General features: G+C 59.8%; 1 protein-coding gene across 6 annotated transcripts in view; it reads left to right on the forward strand.

Moving 5' to 3' along the window:
* TBC1D16 (TBC1 domain family member 16) overlaps nt 1–10,535 on the forward strand; it is a 74,981-nt gene extending 64,446 nt beyond the window's left edge. For 4 of the 6 annotated variants that reach the window (XM_064495421.1, XM_031469241.2, XM_031469242.2 and 1 more), the window contains 3 exons: nt 1,475–1,654; nt 4,184–4,330; nt 5,210–10,535. In XM_064495421.1, coding sequence (XP_064351491.1) covers nt 1,475–1,654; nt 4,184–4,330; nt 5,210–5,458 — 576 coding nt within the window. In that variant the 3' untranslated portion in view covers nt 5,459–10,535. Of the gene's footprint in view, nt 1–1,474; nt 1,655–1,845; nt 1,995–4,183; nt 4,331–5,209 lie in introns of those variants that run through there. The other 2 variants (XM_064495420.1, XM_031469244.2) reach the window with 2 other exon arrangements.
* Nucleotides 10,536–15,284: the final 4,749 nt, after the last annotated feature.

Raw genomic sequence — 15,284 nt, forward strand, 5'->3', positions numbered from 1 at the left:
GGAGGCAAAGGTGAGTATGGTGGGGCCAGGAGTACTCGCCCTTCCCTCTACCTAGCACCTGTGCACTCCAAGCACCTGGCAGGTGCTGCTGGCACTGGGATGTGGCCTCGGGTCCCCCGTCGGAGAGATTCTCGGCCTGGAAGCTGATAGTGGGAGGAGAGGATGCTGGGTGCCAGGGAGTGACACAGAAAGCACCCTGGTGATAAGTGGGAACCAAGGCAAGCATCCCAATGTCTCCTTGGACCACGCTGACCCCGTGGCATATGGGATCAGGTCCTGGATGCTGCCAGCCCACTGGGACTTGGCTCAGGAGACCATTCTGGGCAGTGACACTGGTCAGGTTGGTGGCCCACATGCAATGAGGGGAGAGCTGAATGCAGGGCCTTGAATGCCAGGCCAAGGAGCACATCCTGTGACCTAAGTATTAGGGGCCGTTGAAGACTGGATGGCAGAGCAGAACACAGCACAGGATTTGAGGAGACGGAGGCAGGAGCTGGGAGGTGGGGACTGGAAGCTGAGGGGCACGGGGGTGGGGGTGGGGGGTATCCGTGAGGGTGGGAGGGGGTCAGCCACAGGGAGGAGAAACTGGCCAGTCGGGCAGGATCCTCAGAATGAATTCCTGTGCCACCCCAGCGGCTGTCTCGAGTAGGAACAATGGGCCACTTGTGTGGGAAGGGGCCTGTGAGTCACCGAACCCCCACCACAGGATCCCCCAACTGCGCTCAGCCGAGCCGCCCGCTCTCCGCTCTGTTCTCTGCGTCGGCCCTGTGATGTCAGGTTTCCGTGGTACCTGGGGAGGCAATTACAGGCTCTGACGCGAAGGGCCCCGTGACTCGTTAGTTGCCAGAGATTGATTTTACAACGGAGCTGGTGAAGTCAGCAGCCCAAGCTGGGCGCTGCCAGAAATAGCCTCGATCTTGTCCCACGTCACTGGGTGGTGACCTCATGTGCAGGCATCGAGCCTCTTGGGGTTCAGAAACGCCCCCTCCCTGCTCTAAATCAGCCCTGGAAGGTGATGCATCTCGGAGATCAGAGCGGAAGGTGGCTGAGTGGGTGTGTGGGGGGTGAGTTGTCAGTGGAGGCTCTGCTCCACATCCCAGGAAGGAGGGGGTGTCAGAAACAGCACCACGCGGTGCCTGAGGCCTGGAGGGCTTCCCAGCCTCCGACCTGCCACCAGCCACTCGGTCCCCAGCAGGGTGTACACGTTGCCTTGCCCTGGGCCACGCCACAGTCTCCAAAACAGTCTGTAATCTGGGGTGAACTGACGAAAACAGCTGTGAGTCTGATTCCAGCGACAGAACAGAGTACGTGGGTGCAGACACACACAGCAGGTGGCGATCTCACTCGTGGCACACATGCTCTTCTGGGGGTGGGGATGGGCCAAGGGAGGGCCCCAGTGGGAGTGGGCTTCCTGGGCCAGGCAGGCGGGCCTGCCGGGGGGCCGGGGGCTTACCCATCCTGGCCTCACCCCTAGCTGTACCTGCGGGAGTTGCTGCGGCTGACACACCTGCGCTTCTACCAGCACCTGGTCTCGCTGGGCGAGGATGGCCTGCAGATGCTCTTCTGCCACCGCTGGCTCCTGCTGTGCTTCAAGCGGGAGTTCCCCGAGGCCGAGGCACTGCGAATCTGGGAGGCCTGCTGGGCCCACTACCAGGTGAGCCAGACGGTGGCGAGGGCTGAGGCCGGACAGCAGCCCCGGAGCCACGTCACCATCCTGCACCCCGCCTCCGAGGAGGGGAGGGTGCCCGCACCATGGTGCGCCTCCTCTGGGGTCTCCCTCCTCCACGACCCCTGAATCCCCACCACCAGCCAAAGTCGGCCCCTCACCCAGCAACTGCCTTCCAGCCCCACGTGGCCCGCCTCGGACCTGCAGCTCACCTCCCAAGAAACTGAAATCGATGCAAATTGCCCGCTGACTGTGCTCATTACCACGCTCCGGGGCTGAGCACGCTCCTGTCACAACCAATCAGCGTGAAAGACGTTGCAGGGCCAAGCGGGACGTCGGTGCCCACGTGCTGGAGCCAGCGCCCGCCCGCCCGCCCGCCCGCCCCCGTCTGGATGGCTCAGGGAGAGGGCCCGAGAGCCTGCTTCCCCCATCAGCCCCTCTGCGAGCCCGGGCCCAGCCCTCCGTCCCCTCCCAGTGATGTTGATTTCCACTTGCCGTCCACTGTCATCAGTGTCTCCTCAACAGATTCCCCTGAGAGCATCACGCTGGCCCTGTCACATGGCTTTAACGCCCAAATTAGCGACAAGCCGGTGATGTTAAAGGATAGGCAAGTCTCTCTGAATCCGTCAGCCTTAAAAAAATTTGCATTGACACATCTGGGAGGCGGCCAGGACCCTTTGGGCAAGAGTGGGCTCCATCCTCTTTGCCTCAGTTGGAGCAGCTTGGAGTAGGCAAACCTTGCAGATAGATGGCACACCCACCAGCCCTGGGAAGTGTGTGTCAGCGTTTCCCGTCCTGACCATTCCGCCTGACAGTAGTGAGTCTAAAAAACGGTGCAGGGGCCACAGCTGTCTTTGTGTTCATCCATCCGCCCCGCCCGCCTCCTCCTCCACCCTGGCCCAGGTCGGGGCTGTTTCCTGCCTGGATTAGCGTGTTCGATGCACACTGCGGGATGGAATCAAGGAAGCACTAGCAAGGATGGTCCAAAATGCTGGATCACATTTTAAAAAAAAAAATCATGTCCGCTTTGCAAAGCCGCATTGCTTGTTTTTCCAGCAATACATTTGCCACCCTCATTACATCATGTTTAGGCTAATGTTACAAGGGGGCTCAGAGCATCACCCAACAGACAGGGCCATTTCTCAGGTTAAATTTAGCCACATTTGGCCCCACCTCGATCAAATTAGTGGCAGACGATTGGAAGGGGGATGGTAGGATGATCAGAGTGGACGTAGGTTAATTCATTAGAGTGAGCTCAGTGGAAAGAGGGGGGTCACTACCAGCTGCTTCGACTTTTAAAGTGTCCCCTGAGTGAGAAGGCTCTATTTTACCCATCTAGTGCACTTCTAGTTTGCCCTCGGGGGCTGGGCTGCCCAGGGCCTTGTCCAGTACTGAGACTAGTCCAGAGACTAGTCCTGTACTGCTGTCCAGCCCCATGTAGAATGCGCCCCGCCTTGTCTTCCCCACAGTCCTCTCCCAGAGGGGCTGGACATGCACCTTCCAGGAACTCCTGCACCGTCTTGCCCCCCCACTCCCACCTCAGCCTTGGCCACAGTTCAAGCAGGTGCAGGAGGACTGTCCTGAGCCACAGTGAGACCACTCTGGATCAATTCAGAGGAAGGGGCCGGGCAGGCTGAGGACTGTCTCTCCAGGGTGGGTCGTGTGGGGGGCGTTTACTGCCCGTAACCTCTGCCAGCATGCAGGGTTCCGCCTGGCCCTGTTTGGGAAGGAACACGGTTCTGTTTGGCTGGGAGACCGAGGTCAGGAGACTAAACACAGGCTTCCTGGTGGTCCTTGTCCTTCCTCTGCCCCCGGGAGCAAGTGTGACTCAAAGACAGTGTGCCCTCGCAGCGTCCGGGTCAGAGAGTGCACAGGATGCATCCCGCCAGGACCTAGTGCCTACTTCCTGCCCGGGCCAGGCCCTGCTGGGCAGCGGCGAGGTCACGGTGGCCTCCAAGGAGGGCAGCAGAGTCCTCCATGGGCTCTGAAACGCTGGTTAAAGACGGTGGGCTCCTGTAGCCCCTCCGTGGGGGCCATCAGAGCTGCCGTGCTCTGCTCTGGGACATGAGCTGGGATGTGTGGCCTGGAGACAGGAGAACAATGACCGGTGGGAGGCTGCCAGAAGGGTCTCTTTCCCTGGCATGTCCCACGGTCTGCCGGAGTGTGCTCTGATGCACCATCTCTCAAGACCCCAGAATGGGCGTGGGCCAGCCTTCAGAGGAGCATGTTCTTTGCCCCCATGACGGAGAGCCCCCCAGAGAGCCCCCCAAAGGGTAACAGCAGCCCATGGGTGGCCAGCCCCAGTGTCACCCCTTTGCATGTCACAGTAGCCTTTGGATGTAGGTGCTGATGGTGGCCCATTTGCGGGTGGGGAAACTGAGGAGGAAGGAGGCTGCTGGGCCTGCCCTGGGCCACATGAACCCAGACACCCCAGAGCCCTCACCCCCCCACCTCTGCACTCGGCCTCCGTCTGCAGGGTCAGGGGCCTTATCTGAACCGCCCTCTCCACCCCGCCAGACCGATTACTTCCACCTTTTCATCTGTGTGGCCATCGTGGCCATCTACGGGGATGACGTCATTGAGCAGCAGCTGGCCACCGACCAGATGCTCCTGCACTTTGGAAACCTGGCCATGCACATGAATGGGGAGCTCGTTCTCAGGAAGGTGAGCATGGCCCTGCAGGAAGCCCTGCCTTCCCTTTTTTCCAGAGCCCCGCCCCTTCACTTCCAGGCCCCGCCCACAGCCCCCAACATAGGCTCCGCCCTCCATGTATGCAGAGGCCCACCCCACACAGCCCCTCTGGAATGCAGGCCCCGCCCCCACACTCCACTCTGGATGCTCCCCACCGACGCCCAGGGGGCCCAGGGGGCAGCTTGTCCGCTGCTTGGGGCACCCATCAGGCCATGCACCTGAGCCTCCCTCTCACGGAGTGAATAGATCCCTTGGGTTGGTAGGTAGGTCCTCCTCCTTGGGGCATCGCGCTCGCCGTCCACAGCCCGAAAACTGAGCAGGAGGCTTAGGGAGGGGAGGGTGGCTACTTCTCATCCAAGGTCAGAGAAACAAAGGAGAGCTTCCTCGCCTTCCCACCGCCCAGCCTCCTGCTGGAGATGCCACTTCTTAAGCTCTCTGGTACCTTCCAGGGCAGTGAGGAGGGGCCCGGGGCCAGCCGCCAGGTGGGTGGAAAGAGGGCTTGAAGAGGTCACTGTCCCCCACAGGGTGGTGGAAACACCCTGCAGGGCAGAGGGCTGGAGCCATGGGGCCAAGCTGAGCCCAGAGGGACAGGCAGGCCCTGTGCCGCTTTTGGCTGCCCTGTCCATCCTCCGTATGAAGGCCACTGGAGGAGCCTTCTTTGTCCCAAGCCCCATGGGAGTCCTGCTCAGAGAACCGCGTGGGTCTCAGCCGGACCAGGGAGGCTGAAGGGACGGGGCAGGCAGAGCCCTCACCCTGACCTGGCTCAGGGTGAGCTGCGGGCGTTGGCTACTGCTGCCCTAGCTCTGGGCCGTCCCCCCACCCCTCCTCACAGCCCGTCCTCTCTGTCTGCAGGCCAGGAGTTTGCTGTACCAGTTCCGCCTCTTGCCGCGGATCCCCTGCAGCCTGCATGACCTGTGCAAGCTGTGTGGGACGGGCATGTGGGACAGCGGTTACATGCCTGCCGTGGAGTGCACCGGCCAGCATCCGGGGTCAGAGAGCTGCCCCTTTGGGGGCACCGTGGAGACACCTTCGCCCAAGCCCTCCAGGGAAGGCAGGAAGGGCCCCAAGACGCCTCGGGAAGGCTTCGGTTTCCGCAGATAGGTTGGGCTCCCTGTGCTGGTCGAGGGGTGAGGGGACCTCAGCCAGGTCTCGAGCGTGTGGGAGTGGGTGGGGATGGGCATGGAGGGGATGGGATGGTAGAAATGTAAGGAAAATGCCCTCGGGCGACATGAAGGGAACCTTTTCATATTAAGGACAAAAGCTGAGTCCAGAAGTGACAGAAGTAAAACCTGCCAGCTGCCCAGAAAAAAGTCAGCTCCCAAAACCCAGCGGGACCAGAATGCATGGCCACCCCACCTGGAGACACACGCGGGCCAGGTTCTCATGTTACCTGCCTTTGATGGATCTGGATGCGTCCCAGGAGTTCCTCCAGCTTCATCAGCTGCTAAAGGGCATTGCCAGGCATCGGGGAAGGCGGGACAGGAGAGGTCTTCCTGTTCACCCACCAGTGCCGGCGAACGCAGAACAAGGGGGTCCTTGCAGGCCCAGAGACATCTTTGCAAGCCGGACACACCTCATAAGGCCTTCTCTGAGTGAGCCAGTCACACTCCACAGCTTCTCCAGACGCAGCTGCAAAGCTGATGCGAAGACATCTGCCAAAAGAAAGAAAAGCCCCGCTGATTTCAGGGTAGAGAAGTGTCAGAGCAGCGGGGCTGGGGCTTCAACACTGTCCACCTCGACATCCTGTCCTCCTGGAATGTAAAGGACTCTGCCACCTGTGAGCCGGAGCACCAGCTGTTGAAGTGCTGGACTCCTCTCCCTTAGTTGGGAATTGCTACCTGTGGTTCTCTGGCATTGTTTAAGGCCACCCGCACCAGGTACAGGAGCCAGCTGGGGGCTGGAAGGATCGAAGTGTGTGTGTGTGCACAGAAAATCCTCGGAAGGGAGTCTGCAGTGTTTGAGGCAAGGGACAGTATATTAACTGACCGACCAAGACAAAGGCACCTGCACGTGCTAGAAAGACCCCTGCCTCCTTGCAGGGCCTGCGGTCTGCTGTGAACCAGGCCTTCTGTGAGTGGCTTCTCAGGTGGTGGGACGCCGGGGCAACCACAGCACAGTCGCAGTCACTCAGGGCACCTCTGCTTTCTGCGTGGGAACCAGGTCTTCCCAGCACGCTCTCCCTCCTCCTCAAGATTCTCATCAGTTGCTCCTTCTCGGATTTAGAGAAGGACAGACAAGGGTGTGGGAGGGCTCCCAGCCAGTGTAAAGGCGTGGGGCCCTTTGCACAGGAAGCCACCTCTTGAACTGGTGAGAGCAAGGAGCCTTGAATCCTCCTGCACATCCTTCTGGGGAGAAAAATCCTTGAAGTGCGGAGAGTCCTCGTGGAGACACAGCCCCACCACATGAGGCTGCTTCCTGCTCTCAGCTTTTCTCACCAAGAGTGGACGCTGCTGGGTGGCACCACTTTAAAAAGATGTTTATCAACAGGAAAGAGGAAGTTATCAGCCTCCTCCCTTCTCAGCTTCTCTTCTCTCCGTGAGCCCAAGTCCTCCAGCAGGCAGGAGACTGAGACTGATACTTCCAAGTTTCCTGGCCCTCTGTCCCAGAGCCTTTTGGGGAAACCATCCTGGAGCCTTGTCAGTGCCCAGATCTTGGGGTGCTGACCATTATAGTCCAGCAGCAGGGTCCAGGCTGGATGAGGGTGGATTTCTCATCTGCTCTGCTTCTGGGGAAAGAGAATTGCCTTTCTATGTTGGCTCCTGATCCACTGGAATTGGCCCGAGTTACCCAGACACTCTGCTGACTCCTTTAGAGACCACTTCCCCATGAACAGGCATACCAGTTACCCATTGCCACAGTAAAGCTGCATAGCAAGTAGCCCCCAAACATGGTGGCCCCAAACAGCACGCACGCACCTAGCACAGGAGTCTGCAGGTCAGCAGCTCAGGCTGGGCGGTTCTGGGCTGGGTTGGGCTTACTCCCATGCCTGGAGCTGTTGAGCCCAGCAGAATGCTGACGCTCACAGAGGCCGGACTTGGCTCTCCTCCACGGCTCTTGCATCCTCCCCGCAAGCCAGTCCTGGCCAAGGCAAAGGTGCAGAATCAGAAGTGTGCAGGCGCCTTCCCAAACCTTGGCAGATGCCACCCCTGCTGCCATCCCTTTGGCCAAAGTAAGTCACATGCGCGGACCCAGCACCTAGAGGGGTGGAGAAGTGGACCCTCCCTTGCAGTAAGAGAGGTTGCACAGTGACGTGGTGAGGGGCTGGGAACTCATGAGGGAACGCGGAACCGGGCAGCTGGCACAGCCTACCAGCACCACCAGGTAGCCCTGGTCCAAATAGCACTGTCTTGGAACTTGCCTTCTAGCAGGGGCATGACTTCCCCAGAAGACACAGGAGATGCCTCAGAGGGGAAAGAGTGCTCCCCCCTCCCCACGCTCTGAAGCAGGAGAGCGTCCGTGCATTTTACTACGAAACCTTGTGCCTTTGGGCTGCTGTGACCGCGTGGGGGAGAGGGAGGGGATCCTGGGTTCCCCCACATTGAAGGGTCCTGGGTGGAAAGCACTCCTGAATCTCCTGGCTCCCACGGCCTCTCACTCCCACAGCTCCCCAAGACCTTGCAGCAAGTGCCACCCCCACCCTCACTGCTCCCCCCTCTCACCCTGTGGGCTGAGCCAGGCCCCACTGAGATCTGGGCTTCTTGGGACTTTGAAAGCCAAAGACGTGGATGCGTGGGCTCTGGAGGACCCACTGCTCCAGAGGGATGAGAAGGCCCGCCCCTGCACGGCTCCCTTAATCTGGATGCAATTAGAGGAAACCAGCCAAAAACCCTGCGGCAGCTGTTGCCCCAGGATTCTTCCCAGCCAGCAACAGGCATCAGGGTGATAATTCAGTCATTAGACTTCTAGCCTCCCCACCGCCAGCACGTGCAAGTACAGGACCAACCGCCCGGCCCGGCCGTCCTCGGCGATGCTGCTTGTTTAGCCCATTTTTTTTTTAAATGACACTTAATGTTATTGGCCGATGTGCATGTGCACGCATGCTTAAAAGTTTCCCCAGCACTAATGTCTGTGCTGGTGTTTCCCGGGGTCGCCGGGGCCTCTGAGAAGAGAGGGCGCCTTTGATGCGCACGTGCTGGCACGGGAAGGGCAGCGGGGCGCCCTCGCCAGCCCTGGGGGGTTCACTCTCCCAGGAAGGAGGGGACAATGTCAGGACGAAGCTGGACCCTCGAAGGTGGGGGATGCACAGCTAGGGAAACAGTCGGGGTTGGGGTCTGGTTAGGTGCAGAGGGAAATGGTGTGCTGTTCCAGAAGGTTCTGCCTTAAGTCCCAGCGGGGAAGACTTAGAACTCACAAGTCAAGGGAATTGGTGGTCTTGCGCCAGTTAGAGTGAGAGGGACGGATGGGCTGGGGAGGGGCCCCTGGCCCACCTCTGCAGAGGAGGAAGGTCTGCGGCCCAGAAGGGCAGTTCCGTTGGCAACCTTGTCCTGATCAGCTTTCAAGCGGGATGGAGGTTTTTGAACCTAGGACCTTTGAATTTTCCGTAAAAGCCTCCTGGGGGCAGGCGGCTGGACAGGATGAAGGCGCTGGTCCTGAAACGAGGGCAGTAGCTGGCAGGGGCCACCCAGCTCCGACCCTTGATGGGTGGACGGAGGACACGGGGCAGAGTCTGTGGACCACGGTGGGGGGCTCTAGGGCTCTCCCCTCTGCTTCCTGTGAGGCCCCCCGAGCTCTTGTCTGCTTCTTGTTCGGTAGAAATAGGTTCCGTGCCGGGAGGCTAGAGGGTGGCAGGGACGCCTGGGTTCAAGGGGCAAGGGGAAGGGAGCCTCTTCCAGTTTGTCTGCCCAGCAGGGGACCGTGGAGGCTGCCCTGCCTCAGAGGAAGGAGGAGGAGTTCCCCCGGGGAACCCCACACATATGCAGGGGTGCAGGACTGGCCTTCGAGCTGTAGCAAGGGAGGGAGCTTGCGGGTCTGGCCTGAGGCTGGGCGCTTCCCTGGAGACCCAGGGGGACCAGACTCTCCAGGATCTGATTAGCCCAGCGTTGCAAAGGCAGGCTGCAAGGCTGTCCCTCGAAGAGAAAGCATTCTGTCCCCAGTCGTCCCTGGCTCTGAGGGAACTGCCCCCAAACTAAACAGCTCATCCCTCTTCCCCCAAAGTTGTGAAGCCTGAGGACAGGACTCTACCGTAGTGGGTGAGCAGCACTGCTCAGCAGGAAGGCTTACCTAGGGGCCAGGAACCTGGTTCTTGCCCTCCTCTGACCCTTCCCAGGTGCATGACCTTCCTGCCCCCTGAGCCTCAGTTCCCTTGTCCTGGAATGAGAATGGTGCCACCCTCCCCGCCTAGCTCACAGGACTGCGTGGGGACCCTCCGGGTGAAGGTGTCATGAGGATGGTTTACCAGCCCCAGGGACCTCACCTGCCACTCAGGGAAGAGACCACTGACTTGGCCGAGAGGCGACGTGCTCCCGACCCGAGAGCTCGCCCTGCTTTGGGAGTCAGCAAACTCGCTTCCTTCCTCACATCCAATTTGCTGCGTCCCCAGCTGAGGGGGGCCTCTCTGTGCCTCTTGTGTGACACTCACCCCATGCCGCCCCACTCCTGCCACGAGGAAGGCCAACCACGGGCCCTGGCGAGCCCTCAAGATGTGTCTGTGTGCGGCGTGCCTCACTCAGCAGCAGGGACGCGGTCCGTGCCTCAGGGGCTCCCCCACGGCTGGGACCCACCCCCCAAGGGGGGCTCCGGCCTCCTGGGTCAGGCTGTGGGGACCAGAGACGGCTGCCCCCGGGGGGCGGGGGAGCAGGCAGGCGTTCACGCAGCCCGCCAGCACCTGGCCCCAAAACGCGTGCTGAATTTCTAGGTAGGAAGGCAGCATTCAAGTTCAGAGACCGAGTCACACGGCTGTCTTCTCTCCAGCGCCTTGGGTTAGTCAGAGGGCAGGGTTTCTGTTTAAGGGAAAGTTTCATGAAATTTCCACCGCTGCCAAGAGATTACCAGTGTCCTGTTGGCAAGTCATTTATTCTCTGCATTTTATTTTGTTTTGTTCTTTACTACAATCGCCCGCTGGTCCGGCTGTGCCCCAGGCTGGGGACTGGCCACCCTGAGCCCTGGGCCACAGCCACCAAAGTGCTTCCGGCTCTCACGGATTCTACAGCAAAGTAAATAAAAACACACTGACAACGAACGTATGTTCTGTGGCACCTCTAGGAGAAGGTCCCGGGAGCTTTGTAAGGGCAAACTGTGGCAGCTTCCAGGGCTGGGCCAAGGGGCCCCCCAGGGAAGGCCGGCCGCAGGCAGGCCCTGCTCTGGGGGGCTTCGGGCCAGGGTCTGTCGGGCGCCCAGAGCGGACAGGCGCTTGGCCTGCGGCGGGGAGGAGAGTTTGGGAAATGCTGGGAAATGCCCGTGAACCCCAGCAACCAGGGGCCCCGAGACCGGCCCCAGTGCCTGGAAACACAGTGTTTTATTGAGACTTAGCTGTCAGGGCTCCGATTTCAGGAAAAGCTGGAGTCTTGCATTTGTGAACTTTTTAAGGAGGCAAACAAGATGAATTTGACCTTGTTAGGGGTGGGAATTAGAGGAAGAATTCAGACATCAGCTTCTCCATGCCCTGGAGCCCCGCTGGGGGGAGCGTGCCCTGAGGGCTACAGGGAGGTGGGCGAGGAGGCTGGGCCAGGCCTGCTTCTCCTGCAGCGTGGTGGGGGTGGGCTCCCAGCCCTAGCCCAGTGCCTGTGGGATTGATTGAGAGCCGGTTGGTGTGTGCCTTTCCATCCTGCCTGCGACAGGAGGAGGGCCCAGGCAGCTCTCCCGAATGTCTGCACTGCTAGGGGTCTGCTGTCTGCGGGATCTGTCTCATCCTCCACCCTCACCCTCTGGGCCTGGCCCAGACGCGGAGAGTTTCTTCGCCCCTTCTCTGCAGGCCAGGGTGCCCCTGCCTGAGGCTGAGTGGCCATGCAGCCGGGAGGGGCAGCAGACCCAGTGATGCAGCAGCCGCAGTCCATGGCTGGTGGCTTTATCTGTCCTTTATCTGTCCTTTTAGGGGTGAGAGGCGCTGCTTCTCCCTCTTGTGGCCCTAACACAGGATGTGAAGCGTCAATAATGGCCGGTGAGGGGTGAGTGCAGGCAGAGAGGGGGCTTGGAGCCAGCCCCCATTACCACCCTCCAGGACACAGCCATGGGTCAGTTTGTCCTCAGGAAGGGACGGTCCTGCCCCTCAGATCAGCCCTGCAGGGGGTGAGGCCCATCATGGCCTCCACCTTAGGCCATGGGCCAGCCCAGGAGGGCCTTTCAAACCTGTCAGGCAGCAGGCTCCCTGGGTCTGGTCCAGCCAGGCTGCTCCATTGAGCATTTGTCTTTGCTCTGCTCTGATTCTTCCATAAGTAACAGCCATGTGGTCACGGCCCCAGTCGTGTGCCACCCCTCGAACAGGCCTGGCCCTCTGTTGTCCTGTGGTCCTGGGTCTGGGCCTGGGGGCTGCTTGTCTGTTGCAGCGTGGGTGGGCCGCCTGTATCACCCCAAGGGAGCCCCTTCCATCAGCAGAAACCTTCTGGAGGGGAAGGAGCACCAGGGCTTGACAAGTTTGGGAGAAGCTTGGAAGAAAACCACAGTGAGAACAGAGCCCCAGTCGTCTCTGCGAGTTATCAGGTCACACGAGTGGTCTTGTTATTGAAGGGGACACAAGCTGGCCTCCTGTGGGCATGTGTCTTCACACCCCAACCTCCTCACTGCCATCGGGGAGGTTGCCACCTGAGGGTCACACCCAGCCACTGTCACACGCTCTGCAGATTGGAGGACACCTGCCAGTGGCCTCACGGACCACATTCAGATGTTGGTCCCCGGACACCTCTGAAGTCATCATCCTCCTGAATCCACTCCCGCCCCCTCAGGTGAGGCCCTCTTCTCTCCGTATCTCAGGAGAGTAACCAGATCTCTGGGCTCCTGGGGTGTGTACTGTGTAATTTAGACAAAGCGGTTTGAAAATATGCCATTCATTCTCCAAATACGATAATACATCCACCTTGATAGGTCACATCACCGGCAATCTGACACTGAACAAAAGAAGGCACTTTATATTTTGAGTTGTTAGAGCGAATGGCTGAATGATTTTCTAAATGGATGCTTGGATGCTGAAACTAAGATGGTACAACAGAGGGATAGTGCCACAGTCTGGGTATAGCAGCCCCTCAGAAGGGAGGAGCAGGTCCAAAACCCCCTCAACCAACAAGAAATGTGTGTAGTGCAACAAAGTGGAACACTTTCACTGGAGACCAGACACAGCGTTCCCTGAGTTCATTGATTCCTGGCCATGAATAAGCACAATAGAAAAAGACACCAAGGGTCCTAGTGGCCACAAGTTAATGGTGAGTGAGCACAATAGCCTGGCAGTTTAAAAACCTAATAGTAGCATACAGCAATGGGCAAGGCCCAGGAAGCCTTCTGGGGTAGGAGGTCAGAGCCTTGGATTGGGTCACTGGAGAATTATGGCCAGTGCCTGTCTGGATGCCAGCTGCAGGGGGATGGGTAGAAGATTCTGAAGACTAAAAAGACCTCAAAGGACAAAGGATGGGACCTTGTCCAAAATAAAGACTGAAAGATAGTAGATGCGATCCAGGGCCTATGACTTAGTGATGAAAGTGCCAACTAGCTGTGCCCCACTTCTCTGGTGGGAGGAGCTGGGAAGAGGCGCTCACGGTCCCTGGAGGTGATGCCAAGGGGCTGGGCATCAGGAGGGCCACTCTTGAGTCACCGACCTCTTGGTGTCCCATCCCCTCTACCCTCCAGGACTCTTGGTGTGGACCCATCCTTCGTGGGAGAGGCCCGTCCCTCACAGGAGTCCTCACTGTCCAAGGTGCTCAAGTGCAGGAGGTGTGTGAGTCAGGAGTTCTGGCTTTTCATATGAGTGCAGCTGGAAGCCCGCTTTCTGATACAGGGTCTCAGTGTCCTTCTGTAAAAGGAAATCCAGGCGTGCTACAACAACCAGCTGAGATGGAAAGCCGACGGGGAGTATACACTGTGAGGTGGGTGGCAGGCGGCATCGCCCTGTGAGGCCAGTCCCCCGGGGCAGCGTCAGGTGTCCGGGCCCTGCCCTCTTTCCTGCCCACCTCCTGCTCCTTTCGGAAAACTAGGGAAAAAAAGGTGCTGGGACCCTCAGCCCTCTGGGGGAATCCCACCCGCCTCCCCAAATGGCAGGCACATTTCTATTTTCAAGCACATACTGCCTTTCTCCAAAGCCTGGGCATCCTTTGGATTTTCTGATAAATCCCCAGGTTCTGACGAGTGATTAATTTAGATGGGAGTTTCCCAGCTCCCCCCTCCCCCCCCGCCGACAACCCCCCCCCCCGCCATTCTTGATCTTACTGCTCGACTGGGCCACATGACTGCCTGAGTCAGGCTGATAAATAGCTGTGAACTTTTAGGGCTTGGAGTCAGCAGCCTGGAGCAGAGTGGCAAGGAGGGGGTGGGAGGTGTCCAGGCACGAGGATGAAGGGGTGAGGGTATTTCCAGGGGAGGTGGACTGCTACCGCCGAACAGGGATGAGAGACAAAGAGCTCAGCTCTTCCACACAGTGCCCGGGACTCACACTCACAGCTGACAGTGGGAGGCAGGCTCTTCCAGGGTGAGACCCAGGACCCGGACTCCGGCCAGTGCAGAGCTGCCCCGCAGGCGTTTCTTCAGGAGCTGGCAGGTGGGACAGCGCAGCAAGGCTGGGAGTTGGTACCCGCCTCCCTGCAGCTTCCGCCTCCCCTTCCCCAGCCTGCGGCATCTCCCCTCCCCCATGCAGTGGCTGAAGGATTCTGCAGATTTGAGTCCTGCCAAAAAAGACCACTGCCCTTACCCTCAACCCACTGGGCCAGAGTGCAGTCGCCTCAAAGAGGTTCCCAGGTCCCCAAAAGAGGGAGAGGCCCCCAGAGTCTGAAATGCAGCTACTGGGTCACCAAACCAGCCTGGCCTCCTGGGTCCCCGCACCAACCCTCCACTCCGATTGTGAGCCTGAAGCTGACCCAGAATGCCGAGGTCTGCTGGCGAATGGCCTTCTGGGCCCCCAGAATCTGGTCTCACCCCGCTAGAAAGCGTCCCAGGGAAGAGAACAGACTCCTGCGGCTCTCGCCCCGGCCAATAACGGGTACCCGAGAGGCTGGCAAAGCCTCGGCACGACAGGGCTCCCCGCGGGGGCTTTCTTTTCTAGAACGCAGGTTCCAAAGTTTGGGTCGCGGGACCTGCTTGGCATGGCCTGCCCCCTAGGCCCTGGGACCCCGAGGAGCTTTGCTGGAGGCTGGAGGTGGGCTGCTTGGCCTCCCCACTCCCGTTCTCAGCTGTCCTGATGAATCCCAGACACAGACCCGGCTGTGGGATCCAGCAGCACTGGCTCGCTCTGCAAAGTCTGGGCTTCTCACCAGGAACTGGTCTCCGGGGAGGGAGGAAGGGAGGCGGCAGGCGCTCCCGTCCCCGCCCCACCCATAAGAGGCCTGGGGAGCTGGGGTCTCCGAGCCTCCAGCCCCACCAGGGCCTGGTCAGAAGGTGGCGTGTGTGGTCACAGCGGGGCCCCGCGTCCTCAAAAATAATCCTCAGCGCTAATTCCCATTTCCCCAGGAAGAGGGCTGGCGTCACTCAGATCCATCCCACTTTCTGCAGAAGGGCATTGTTGCTCCTTCTTTTGATTTCACACCCAGCGGGCCTTTTCTCCGAGTGGGGGTCCTGCCCTATGCCCGGCACACGCCTCGGGGACACACTGAGGGCAGGGAAAGGCACCAAGGGACAGAGGCACACAGGACAGGACAGTGGCTGGGGCTTCCGGAGGGAGGGGGCGCGGGGAGTGGAGGGGACACAGGGCGGGGACTGGGACGGGAGTGGGGAAGAGGGGCAGGAGCGAAGGGAGCAGGAGGGGGGCCCCTCCATCCCTCCCGGGCCCGCTGATCTAATCACACCAGGTGTGCTC

This window comes from Camelus dromedarius, chromosome 16 (genome assembly GCF_036321535.1).
Source record: "Camelus dromedarius isolate mCamDro1 chromosome 16, mCamDro1.pat, whole genome shotgun sequence".
NCBI classification, from domain to species: domain Eukaryota; kingdom Metazoa; phylum Chordata; class Mammalia; order Artiodactyla; family Camelidae; genus Camelus; species Camelus dromedarius.